At 39.9% G+C, this 13920-nt stretch overlaps 1 protein-coding gene across 2 annotated transcripts in view; it reads right to left on the minus strand.

Moving 5' to 3' along the window:
- MLIP (muscular LMNA interacting protein) overlaps positions 1 to 13920 on the minus strand; it is a 103677-nt gene that overhangs the window by 47309 nt on the left and 42448 nt on the right. The window contains exons 2-4 of one of the 2 annotated variants that reach the window (XM_053938475.1): positions 13024 to 13182; positions 10681 to 11049; positions 3218 to 4837 (exon numbers count right to left, since the gene is read on the minus strand). In XM_053938475.1, the coding sequence (XP_053794450.1) occupies positions 3218 to 4837; positions 10681 to 11049; positions 13024 to 13182 (2148 nt within the window). The remainder of the gene's footprint in view (positions 1 to 3217; positions 4838 to 10680; positions 11050 to 13023; positions 13183 to 13920) is intronic. The other variant, XM_053938476.1, reaches the window with a different exon arrangement.

Raw genomic sequence — 13920 nt, forward strand, 5'->3', positions numbered from 1 at the left:
TCATCTATATAAATATGTTTCTTTACACATTATTTCATGGTTTTTAAAATTATTTTTTCAATGCCTAAATACATTTAATTATCTGCTTCATAGGAATCTAGCAGTAATTTTAAACAGCCATGGACAGTTAGGTCTGCTGGTCTACACCATGGAACAGCCAAAAGCAAACCAATTCCAACATCAGAGCTTGGGCAAATGTCAGTGTGGGGAGTTTGAGGGAAAATGTCCCAGCTTTTTTTGTTCAAATGATCATCTAGGGCACCCACGGGGCACTGCAAAAGTGCTAGATGTGCTATAAAGGCTTAAAATCAGTGACCAACCTTGGTACCACAGAGCTCCTCATGAATAATCTTTCCTGCATTATGGTAGGTTTTGCAGCTGTGCTGAGCTCCATGTTGCTAAAGTCAGTTTGTTCCCCAACTGTTTTGGGTAGATCTATATGCATTCTTGAGCTACATTCAAACAGGAAAAATCAAAGACTATGGAAGCATGATACCCCATGAAACCATTACAAAGTTTTTTCAAAACAGAAAGCTAGAAGTTGTTATTCTAACAACTGTTTCTGCAGAATTACATGTCCCTACTCTGTTTCACTGTCCAGATTGCTATATTGCTATGAGGACATTATCAAAGGATCTACAAAGTCTAGGGAGAGGGCTTTTATTTCCTGTGGTCCCCCAAAGCTGACACTTCACACTGATCTGTGGATTTATGTTTATATTCACTTTGCAAAGCATTCCCATTTTTAAATCATTAACAAATATAAACCAAGGGAGAACACATGCTTTTGTGTATATATATATATATATATATATACAAACAGTTAAACAAATGAATAGGTTATCCTTTCATTTGCATTATTTGGTTCATGTCCAAATTCTGGTTTAATAGATGTTGGATGTTGGTTTAATGTGTGTCTTAATGTTGCTGCAATGACTGTTGAAGCAACATTAAGGTTGGAAAATTACACACACCAAAGGCAAGCACTTCTAGATGCTGTCTTTTTCTCCTGATGTTCAGTTAACATTTTTATACATTAAAACCTTTTGTCATGCATCAACAGTAGTCAGATAAAGCAATCTGCTTTTTGTCTAGTTATAAAGTTGAGCTTATTAGTACTAAAGAGACCTAAATGCTGCTTAAGATATTAAAGTTGTCTTTCCTCAAAACTTTTCTTTTTTTCTGTGGAAAAAGAGATTTTTGAGATTTGAGGCTGAAGTATCACTGCACAGCCTGCTACCATTAACACATCAGCAAAGTTCATTGAGCTATACCATAATCTAGGGATGGAAATACATGAGAGCAGAAGGGGGGTTGTATGGACAGTATTATTAACAGTAGATGAAGTCTCCGACTCACATTTTAAAGCCATGAGAGACCTCTCTTGCTCTGAACACCCTGCTGCATTAGACTTAGATATTTTAGGTCTTCCACATCTCCAGCTGAGTCAGCTTTGTCTACATGATTAAAAATTAGACTGGACTAATGGTCCAAGTCTGTTATACTGGTGGACACTCTCCCAGTCTTCATGGGATGGTGGCGCAGTTTCAAAATTGCCACTATATTGCATGATAAAGCAGAATTAGTAGGAAAAGGGACAGAAGGAAAAACAGAAATATAACAACCTCTGCAAATATAAACCCAGGCAATAGCTCTGTGTCACAAGCAGAGAATTTCTTTATTGCCAGAGACCTCACAGTGCTTGATGCACCAGCTAGCAGGAACAGCAACTGTTTTGCAATCTGAAGGCTTGGTCATGTGTTACAGTTTGGTCTCAGGGGCTTTTTTCTTGGAATTTCTACAATTTCATATCTCTTTTTGTTTCATTAACTAATACTGACAGGGTATAACAACACTGTACAGCTTTGCTCAGCACAATGGCTCCTCTTGGCTCATTTGGATTTTAAAAGGATCATTCATGACAATTGCTACTTTGTGCTGATTTTAACCTCTCATTTCCAATTAACATTTTTTTAAGCCACCCCTGTCATGACCAAACTGTTAGGAGTACACCTGACACAACTTGATCTGACGACCAGGCTGTAATTTTGTGCTGTGAGGCAATATATCAGTAAACTATGATAGACTTTGTGTGATGGACAGAGCTAAGATATGAGTTGGAGGCAGGGAACACAGCACAAGGAAAGCACAGAGTGCAAAGATAAGATAAAAGAGGATGGGAAGCCTTCTGCAGCTCTGGTGCCTTCTGCAACAAACTCCTCCTTTTTGCATAGCAGTTCCTCTTGTTTTCACCTACCTGCTGCATGGTTTTGGATACCCTTCCCTTTCCTTCTTTTTCTTGAGATACACCTTTAAATCCACAGTGTGACTGGTTCCCAAGCCCTCCTGCAGCAATTGCCATCGTTGCTCATTCTCACTCTGCAATGGCTCTCCCGCCTTTGGGTGGATGACAAACAGCAGGAGCATGGCTGATCTGCCAGGTGTGAGACTTTGGTATTTGCAGTAGTTCAGGCTGTAGGAAGCTTGGCTTTTCTTTCCCCCTCATCCTCTGTCTAGCACAACAAGATCAGAGGAGTACAAGAGAAAGGAAAGAAGCAGGAGACTGTCCTTGTCTTGCCTTGCTGGCCCTTGGCCACAAAGTCTTTGCTCAGGCTGAGTTCATTATTGCCTCTGGACTAGTCCCAGGGTGGCTAGGGTGAGGAAAACCTCCTGGGAAGTGAGGAGGACAGAGGCAGGATGGGATGCTTGGGAATCATTTATCAGTGGAACAGCTAGTTCACATCAATTAGATTAAACTGCTTCTTGCTCAGCCCTGCACCTCAGATCACCATACTTCTATTACTTTCCCTGGGAATACATAAGGATTTACTTTAGAGTGGGGTAAATAGAACATGCTTCAAAGTTGATTTTTGATACACCAGGATTTTAGGCAAACTTCATAAATATGTGTACCAAATGTACATCAGAGCCACTGCACATATACTCCATCTTTAGTAGTAAATCATCATACTCAAGAATAAAGTATCTTCTTTTTTATGCTAAAGGATTCCTACAACATCTCCATAATACAGAACACAGTGCTAGCAATTTGAAGGGTAGGATTTCATTTTCACTATCTTCACTATTGATATAAAACCTGTTCCTTTTCCACATTTTTTCCACATCCTATTTATTTTACTAGTATTCTGCAACATGGATGTGATTTTTTCCTACAGGGACAAAGAAATATTATAAAATAAGCATGCACCAAGAGTACCTTGGGTTTGATGTTTTCATGGTCAGGAGTCAGGGAAAAAGACAGTGGTGAAGTCAGCTCTCTGGGTCTTGATGGCAGTGTGCCTGGTAACTTGTCTGAGATGGGAGATCTGCACTTTAACACTGATGAGGTGGTAGAACGTTCAGGTCTCGGAGAGGAGGAGTTAGACCTAAAATTTGCTTGCACCAATGAAGAATTAAATTGTAGTGGATGGGAATTAATATTACCAGTTTGTGGAAACAGTGGGGTAGAGTGAGGCCGTGGGAGAGACCACTGCTTTGAGATGCTAGAAGGGGTAGGAAAGGAGGCACTGATCTCCTGAACAGATGTTTGGGATGAATCTGATCTAGATCTAGAAGGTGAGTGCAAAAGACTTGGGGAAGGAAATGAGTGTTTTTCTGGGGGAGGAGACAATGCACCACTAGGACTGGTAGAAGCAAGCAAAGGATATGACCGGCAAGTAAAGATGGGCGAGTAAGTGTGTATTCTCTGAGACTTCTGAGGTGCGCGGGACCTGGAGGCAGAATAGCCCAGCCCTTCTGGAGAAGGAGAGGTGGGGTATGCAAAGGAAGAGGGAGTTGGGGCACAAGGAGGATGCAGTGAAGACTGTAAATCTGGAGAGGCAACTGATCTTCTATGGGGGGAGAGAGGGGATGACAAAGAATTTCGGCAGTCTGGAGAAAGTGACTGAATGGGAGGGTGCTTTTTAGGAGAAAAGGACCTTGTTTGAGGGGTGGGATCAGGCTTGGAAGGTAAAGGCAGATGCTGAGCCCATCCTGAAAGCCAATAATCCTCTTTGCTGGGGGAATCTGGCCTTATGGGAGGGCTTGAAAGAGATTTCTTGGGGGTTGGGGGAGTTGTTTTGAACTTTTGATCTATTGCAAGTGTTGAGGAACTAAGAGAGCTAGGGGAAAATGTGGGACAAGAAGCAGGAGAAAGCGGCCTCCGCTGAGAGGAGCCTGATCTCAGAATAGCAGTCAAGAGAGTCAGTCTGGTTGGCAGAGGGGATTTGACTCCTGACTTGGCTGAATTTCCTCTGGATAATGTTTGTGTGCAAGGCTCATTTATACTACATATGGTCGAAGAGGACCCGTAACGAGAGGGTGGAGACAAAGGTTTAGGGCTAGGAGATAATGAATGTGTTTTTATATGTACAGGGAGAGGAGACAGAGCATCCCATTTCATGGAAGAACTCCAAGATATAGACTGAGCTAAAGATCCTTGAATTTCAGGAGGATTGGAGGAAGGATTTGGATTCCTTGCCGGAACAGAGGATGTGGTGAAGCCTCCCATTTTGCAAATACAGTCAGGGCTATAGAGACTTGGTGTTTGTAGGTTATCAGATAATCGAGGAGTGGAGTACCAACTCTTTGATGCAGAAGAAGATATTTTAGACATTGAGGGAGATGAACTATGGGAAGCAGACTGCAAGTAGAGAGATGAGTCTTGCTTAGAAAACCTGGTTGCTGACTGCCAGTTGTTACAGGAATCTTCCAACGAAGAGGCTTGATTCATGTTAACCATGGCACCACACGCTACTTTCTGATTAATTGGAGAAATTAAGTGGACAGCAGGTGGTTTAGAGGAAAGATGATCAGAGGTGGAAAGAGTAGAAATTAACTGGAGAGAAAAAAAAAAAAAAAAACAGAATTGTTAAAATAGGTGGAACTTGTGGAACTGTTAACCACCCCACATTTCAGTCCTGTGGTCATGCATGTAGGGTTTCCATTAGTATTGCTGTGTAGGTTAAAAGCATAGGGCTGTTTTAAGCTTGGACATTGAGCCTGATGGATAAGGTATTTATGGGTAGGTGACTTACACAGACAAGCTATATGGTACTTTGGGTTTATGACACTTCAGTTTTGTTGACGTAAACAAGGTTGAAGGCTACAGTATTTTTCCTTTTAGGTAAAATACAAGACAGTAGTGCCATGAGTGTCTGGAATCATGTGATGCCATCCACATTATGTAAACACAATGGAAGGTAAGAAAATTGCAATAGTGTCCCTTCTCACTTTGCCTGTTCACTGGAAAGCAGCCTTTTTGAAAATAGGATTCAAGTCCAGTGTTCTTTTTCTCATTCAGTAAACAACCGAACTGCCCTTCTGCAGCGCTGTGATATCAGAATGAGAAATTTGCTTGGAACGACTTCAATCAGACATCCAGTCTGCTTTTCACTTCTCCTGTCATTCACAGAGCAGAGCATTTGACAGTTCACAGGCATGTGAGAGTCCTTATCCCCTTCTCCACAGTCTTTCGATACACTAATAAAACAGTAATGAGCTCTTTCATGAGTGTCCTTTTTCTTGGGTCTATTCTAATTAGGATTTGTCAAAACTAATTAGAGCATACAAGTATATTATCAACCTGTTATACAGTTTCATGCTTCTAAAGAAAGAAATTCTCTCAAAATCTTCCAAGTTATTATAATGCTGAAATTAAAAACTGAGGTATATACAATATGAATAAAACAGATCAGTATGAAATCATGATTAAAGTCAACTGTAAAACCAAAAGGATACAAATTGTCACCTAACATTTGACTGAGCAATTTGAAAGCAGGGAAATTTACTCCAATTTCATCAAACTTGATGTAAATATAAGAACACCTATTTAACTACTGTTAGATACCCTGAAAATATTATGCAGCTCCATGAAAGACTATTATACTATTCAGTTTCAACACACGCCCTGCTCATGGCTGTGGCTCAGCCTATGAATTATATTTTTAAAGCATATGTCTTACCCATAATAGAGACAAATTATTATGATTATGATTATGATTATGTAATATAGTATTGATGTATCACAAAACAAAAATAAGAACAAAACAACTAATTTTCAAGTGAGAGCACATGCTGGAAGAAGCTGCAACAGAAAAGCGAGATTTAAAAGCTTTCAAAGGCAAAAATATGCCTAAATACAGGCTAAATACACACTTCAATTAGCCCTTATAACTTAAAATCAGTGAGCTCATCCTGCTAAATGATACCATACAAATAGCAAGCTTTTTAAACCAAAGACTCTTTCTCTATAAGGTAACCTCAGAAAAGCTAGGCCAATGCTTGATTCATAGGAATAAACACATAATCTCTGAATACCTTTACAACAGCACTAACTTCCCCAGTTTTATACATGTGTTAAGGTGTCCCATTTCAAAGTGGAAAGTCAATGGATGTATACAGGGCAAATATTGGATATAAAAATTAATGTTGTTTATATCCTTGTATATATATTCTATTCAACTGAGAAATTAGGACTCTTGTTGAAAATGCTGCTAATTAAGAAGCAAAAATACTGGAAATTGACAGTAATTTGCCAGCATTTAATCACTATGAAAAACTATTATTAAAAAGATAAAATTATTTAATGAGTTGAAAAGCAGTGTGGTAATAAATCTGATAACTTGGAGCAGCCTCGTGAATTTAATAATGAATTCTGGAAGTTAATCAACTACCAAAACAGAGCTGGGGTATGTAATCTCTGTATTTCAAAATAGAATAGATAAATTTCCCTTACAAAGACAACAGATTAAAAGAAAGTGAGGAACAAATACGAAACTTCATAATAAAAGACCATGATGTACATGGACTTCTAATTAGTTAAAACCTAATAAGATTTATAAGCAGCTACAAAAATGTTCATCGTAACAGATGACAAATATGCTCCTGCAAGTAAGATAAAGACATTTTGCAGTACTCTTCTGTTTAAATACCACTGAACATTTACATGCTGAGCTAATTGAGCCATTAATCAAATCTTCAGAAATTATTTTGCTATTGCAACACAGAATTAATAACCACATCTATAGATGATCAACCTCCTATTTACAGGATCAGGGAATCATAATCAAAGTGGGCTGGAAGTGACTTCCAGAGGTCATCCAGTCCAGCCTCCTACTCAAAGCAGGGCTCTCACCAGCACCAGTGGCTCAGGTCAGCTGTGGCAGTGTCTCCTCAGTCTCCAGAGCTCTGATGGAGCTCCAGCACCCCCAGGCAGCCTGTGCCAGTGCTGCACCACCTCCCACTGAGGAAGCTGCTTCTGATCTCCCACGCTGCAATTTGCAGCCATTGCTGCCTCAGCTGCCCCTGCAGAGAAGAGTTTGGCTCTGTTGTGTCCATAACTGCCCTGTAAGGGGTTCTGGGCACTTCCCAGATGCCTCCTTAGCTATCTCTTGGTGGGAGTCAACAAAGCCAGCTTCTTCAGCCTCAGCTCACATATGCCCCAGACATATTTACACTTTTGTGCTGGACCCCATTCCCTTCCTCACATCTCTCTTGAATTTAAGGGTTGCTGGCCACCAAACTGAGCATGGCTTTACAGTTGCAGCCTCAACAGTGCCAGGTGAGATAGAATAACTTCTCTCAATCAGTGGAATTCTTTTTTATGTTCTGGGTCTCTACTGGATTAAAACCCTCCTGTAGGTGAATTGGATTAGTGAGAAGAAGTGAGTGACCAAAGTTGATTTGTGGTTTTTTGGTCTGTGATTCAACTGCAAGCCTTTTTCTCTTCTCCTGAGTACCTATACATGTCCCAAAAATGTATAAAGAAAGTTGAAATGGGTGGCAAGGTTATGTTAGCACAAAGGGATAAAGGCACTTGAAAAAGATCTTGATGCCTTGTAGTTAATCATTCTGGAATTTTCAAAGTGGACATAATACTAGTATTGAGCCTTGCCCAGAAGACCTTTAGCACATTTGAAATGGCAGAACTGAGCTAGAGATAAGGCAAATGGTCATTCTGGTGAGGTCACACTGTTCTGGAAGGGCACAAAAAATGTGGTTAGTTATACCAGCAAGACCCTGAAAGATGTGCTGGTCAAACAGGAGAAGGGAAAGAGTGTGCAAACTGACACCCCAAAAGGCAGAAATCATGTCTGAGTGAATCATGTCTTCAATTTAGACCTGATCCTGGGCCCAGTTAACCATGCTTTGACCTCAGTAGAATCTCCTTTTAGATAGGAAAAAATAAAAACAAATTACCTACAAAGACTGCAAGCTGAGAAGCAGAAAGTCAGGAGGAAACACCAGAAATTGTGGAAAACTTGAAAAAATCCCTAGAGACAACACAGTAAATCAGACTGTGAGCTGAGACTCAATTAATATAAATGGTATTTAGTCCAGTTTCTCCCAACAAGAAAGGTGCATTATCCAAGCAATGGCATGAGTTTGTAGGGACCCTTGACTCATTTGGAAAAGCCAAACAGATGGCACTGAATGGACAGAGGAACATCAAGTGACTTCAAGTAACTAAAAATCCTTCCCATTACTGATCCCCCACAGCAAGTCAAGAAATAAGTTGAGCTCATGCCCTGACATTCGGGGAAGCAGATATCCCACTCAACCCAAAGGGCAAATTCCCAAAGGCAGGAGTCAGTCTGACTCTCTTGCATGGCTAGACTCACTCTAACATTAAAAAAAAAAAAAAAAAAATTAAAAAGGCAAAAAAATGCCACACACAATATATAAACATTAAACTATTACCAAAAAGTTCCAAATGTGACCAGAATAACAGATTATATTTCTCAGACTTTGAATATAGCATGGCATTTTCCTACATCAGTCATGACCTCTATGTCTCACAAAACAGAAATTACCATTTTTTTTAATGCTTTCCTTTTTTCCTTTTGTTTAAACAAAGTCAGAAATTAAGCTGAATGAGGCCTTCTGCAACACAATGGTCCCCAGTATTTGTTTTTTTCACATTTGACAGGAAATTAATTGACTAATTACGCTTTTAAGTTAATGTCATGTTATATGCAATAACTCTTAAAAGTGACATGATACTGCCCTTATAATCCAAGAACTGAAAAGGTAGCCCATATATGGACTCCTTTGTAAAAAGGAAATGGATCAACAGATAAACCATGCATCTCTTTAATCTTTTCATAGTTTTTCCTTCATTTCAGAAGTGATGATCCTACATTAGATAAGTCAGAAAGAGTGCCTAAGGAAGCGCCTTAGAACCAGAACAGTAGTGAAAGGCAGCTTAGTAGAAACATCTTTTTTATGAAGCAATAGAGATGGCTAAAGATACAGAGATAATGAAGACTGAGGAAGTACAGTCTTGAAAACCTGTGACTAAAGAATAATGACAAGATATGCAATTACCCATATTACATACTGCTTCTCTTCCTGTTCAGGTGAACAGTTAGCAAAGCTGGACTTAATTTCTTGTTCTGTGCAATCTTTAACTTCTGTTACCTCACCAGCCAGACCCCTCTTTACTTCTGAAGTCACCAGAAGCTTAGGAAAGATCCAACATAGGATCCTCTGTATAGTATTCCAAAATTCACCCAATTTCTGTAAAAGCTTTTTTAAAACATACCCAAGTAAGCCTGAACATTGCTAAAGTAAATTTGTATTTCCTCAGAACAAGTATTCTGTTACAGCCTACTTCCTCTATGTATGCTTACCTATGACTTTAACCTTCCTCATGGAAAATTCTCAGTGACTTTACTGGGAGTTTCTCAGAAGAAATGAACATTTGATACTGCTGTGAATCCCAAACCAGAGTGGATTTCTTATCCACTTGTCTTCAAGCATAAATTGACTCTGAATTTTTATGAAAAATTGAGTAGCAAAAGTCTTTCAACACAAGATAGTAAATCATGGAAATCATTTTCAGAAACAAAGTAGCCATGCTTAACATTTGTTTTTAAATTATCAATGAAGAATTGCATTTTCAAGTGATGGTAACCCAGTCAAGGTCAAAGGAAATGCCTGAATTTATTTCATGTGACATGGACATTGCTATTTTGCTAAAGGTGGAATTTTCCATTGCATATACACCCTCAATATGTATCAGTGTTCTTCCAAAGATGGGAGACATTAACTTTTCATGCAGTACTTTGAAGTGATGTATTTTGTAAATGAAACAATTCAAAGAGTTTTTGGAAATGCCCCAGGGAGAATTGAAAATTTAACACGTCAATAAATGCACCTATAAAGATACACATAAAATAGAAATTTCATCTTCATTAGTTCTTTACACCTGTGCAAAGTCAGGTGTACCAACCAACAATCAGAATAATAGGATTTTTACAGCTTCTTTCTCTTGCATAAAGGACTGGAAGAGGTGCTGAGGAGAAAAAAGAATATAGGTCTGGGAAGTCTGATGCTAATAATTCAAATGATCTCGAGGCTCCATTGATTTTGACGACCTTACCCAATTTAGACTAGCTAGGAATCTAACATCTCCTGATTAACTTCCTGTCATGATGAGCTGCTCTTAAAGGAAAGCATAGATCTGCCTCATCTGCTCCACACACACATGCCAGAACCACATGGAAAGGCAGCAAGTCAGAAGGGTTGGGCCACCTCCTTAAGGTCCAAACATTACAGAAATGGCCAATGAAAATGCTAATTAAAGAACAAATTGACCCAGCTGTTGTACAAACTGGCTTCATATGCTGAAAGGTTTAGAAAGCAAAGGTTATCTCTAGAATCTAAAGAGCTCGTTACCTGATTTTTTTGGGGATCAGTAGTACTGTGGGAAAGTGCAACACCTGGAAGGTGCCCATCGCCAGGAGGTTTCCCTGTCTCGGTGCCAGGGGAAACATGGGATGTGGTCAGCAGCTGAGCACTGATGGGACTGTAGCCATTGGAAGGCTGATGAATGTTGCTTGAGGCAGCAGCTTCTTCATCTTCCTCACCGGAGTCCGTAATCAGGATAAACTCAGCTTTAAAAAGGTCATTCTCCTGCATTTCTCCTTTGCTTGAATTACACCTCAGGGACTGGAAAGCTGTTCGGGCGCTCTCTGTACAGACAGTGGATGCACAGTCTTGTTTGGCCCCACTCTTTAAGACCAGCTCATCAGAGACTGCGTCAGACTGCAAAAGATACAAGGAAAAAGTTGCCAATTAACTGCATTTTATTTGTGTTCCCCAAAATGTGAAGCAATTTTTACTTTAGGTAGTGATTGTCTCTGCACTACCAAAAGTGCAGTAGGCAAATGAAGAGTTTAGGCATGAGTACACAGCAGAAGCCACTTCCCCAGGGAGTCCCAGCTTCCAGCCCCCAGCCAGTGCTGTGGGGGCTGCATTCCCAGCAACTCACAGAGCAACAGGGGCTCTGAGCACAGCGATGGCCTGAGACACGGCCGGCACGGGAACTGGGAAGGAGGGTGCAGTCGAGCCGAATGAGCTGTCAGACCACACTACACCAGACACGATGGGAAGGCACCCCAACCGCGGGATCCACGGAGCAGACAATGCTCCCCAGAGGAGTCTGACAGACAAATCTGGGACAAAACCTATACATATTAATGAAGAAACAAAGGCCCTTAAGACAAGGCATTCTTCTAAGAGAGACTCAGAGGTCAGAGAGCTTTACTGTATGTTCAAGCTTCGCAGCACAGACCACAATTGTTCCTTGTATTTTCTGCAATTTCCACATCCAGTATGTCACTTCTCAAGCATGCTTCGGATGAAAGCAGGAATAGTGCAGACTACACACATGACACACATATCATTAAAGCATTCAATATCGAAACTGCTATTGTAAATCATGTTTCCCTCAGAGGAGGAATCAGGTAAATGAATAGATGTATTGTGTTCTGCAAGAGGAAGCCTCCAGATGGGGCTCATATTTGACTGCTGCTTGAGGAACATGGTAATTACAAATTTCCACTTCACTGGCAGTTCCATGAGTCCTGGAATTCAGTTCTTAGAAAAAATATTGGACCACAAAGGGGCATATCACCACTATGAGTCTGACAGTGTTATTTTGATTATCTGATGTTGGTTGTTGAAATAATGTTCAGGTTCTAGGTATTTTAGAAGAAGGACTAATCTGTGCTATGAAGGCCTCACAACTGCATCAACTGACAGAAAATTTCCTCTGTCTACAGAGAAACACATGGGGATGGATGACAGCAAGACCTGATTCTGCTTTACCCTGGGCATTACCTATAACAAAACCAATACTGAGCAGCTGTAAATGTAACTAATGAGTTAAACCACCTGGGGATAATATTCCAGTGAATGTCTCTTCAAATACATCCATCCTTTTCCCAGACCTAACCCCTTTTTCGGCAGACAGGACACTGAAATGCTGGAACATGTTCAGGTCAGAGGGCTGTGAACTCCTGTGAAAAGTTTATTACATGGAAAACCACCCAGAACTGCAGCCCCAGAAATGTCCCAGGGAAAGAGCTTTTAGACAAAAGCAGAATTGCCATAAACACTAATATTAACCTGAGGGTTGTGGTCGACTTTCAAGCAGCATGGAATAAAATAACACATTAAATGTTGTGAGGCAGGAAAGGAATAAACAAACAAAGGGTTGACTAAAGGAAGGAGAGCCAGGAATGTTGTGCTGCTGACTTCACTGGTGCAGGAAATTACAGGGACAAGTTTTCCAAAATCAAAAGCTTGCTTCCACTTTGATGCATTACTATGCAGCTATGAAAGGAACTGGCACCTTTCTGGAAGCCACAGCACCGGCATTTGCTGAAACCAGGACCAGTGATTCTGGTCAATTTCCATGTGATAACACTCCTTGCACACCATCCTTGCTGTCATGAAAATATAGAAGGAATCCCCCTCATCTGCCATTGCATGACTGGCAGAGCACAGAATTGAGATGATCAAGGGTTTCCTTCCAATATAATGTCTGCCAAAGGCAAAGCAAACTGTTGAGCTGACACTCGCCTTCTCCTGAACAATGATTCCACATCTTGGTAATTAAACAAAGCACAAGCCAAGAAACCATTCAAGGGAAAGAGCTTCAGTTCAGCAATGCTCAGAATAAAATTTTCTTTATCTTTTGAAGAAGTGAAAAAAGTAATGCAAACAAAAATCTACCTTATTTACAATTTTTTGATTGCTCAGATCCTTTGGTTCCTCTGGAATTGTCACAAGGAACTTCGAGATATCCACAACCTCAAAATGAGTTGGAAGCTGTCCAATGGATGGTATGAATGTGAAGGTCAATGGTTTGGTCCCAGATTCTTGAGAAGAGACCTACAAAACACAAAATTAAATCAACTTCTTTATCCAAATAAAGATGATTTTTATCAGAGTTGAGATAATATGAATAACATTAAATAATTAATCTACATAACTTACATGTCTGTTATTAACTCTGCTGGTCACTGCTTTGGTGGGATTTTTTAATTGGCTAATTGTGTACTAAAGCCTTATTTAACAGACAAAATACTGCCTTGGTTATACTCATCAACATTCTCTATATTCTAGTGGTGTGGCACAGCAGACAGGAAAACTTTTGTTTGATAGCTTGCTATTCTTTCAATTTTCCATAACAAAACCAGAAAACCATATTCAATCAATTTCAAGGCTGTTTTTATCTTTGTTTAACTCTACTTTAGTAGGAAAAAAAATTCAATTATACCGGTGTATCTGGGCAAATTATAGCCCCTAGAGTATTTGCTTAACAAAAAACAAATTGGGAAAACTTGCAAATACAGCTAATTCTGAGCAATATGAGAAACAAATTGTGATTTAAGTATCTTCTCAGTTTTTTGGGGGGCTTTCCAGCCACATACACCAACTAGTTGCTTGTTTCTCCCTTTCCCTGTTGCCCTCTCAGTAGGACTGTGCATATACAGCCTGAATCCACCAAAGACAAGAGAGACTAAATGAAGGCAATTTCACCTAAATGTTCCATTTTATCACAGTGCTCTCCGATCACTTGAATCCCCTTCACAGGAAAGTCCACATCATCATAAAACTCTCAGTTGC

The sequence above is a fragment of the Vidua chalybeata genome, chromosome 3 (genome assembly GCF_026979565.1).
Source record: "Vidua chalybeata isolate OUT-0048 chromosome 3, bVidCha1 merged haplotype, whole genome shotgun sequence".
Classification (NCBI taxonomy): Eukaryota; Metazoa; Chordata; class Aves; order Passeriformes; family Viduidae; genus Vidua; species Vidua chalybeata.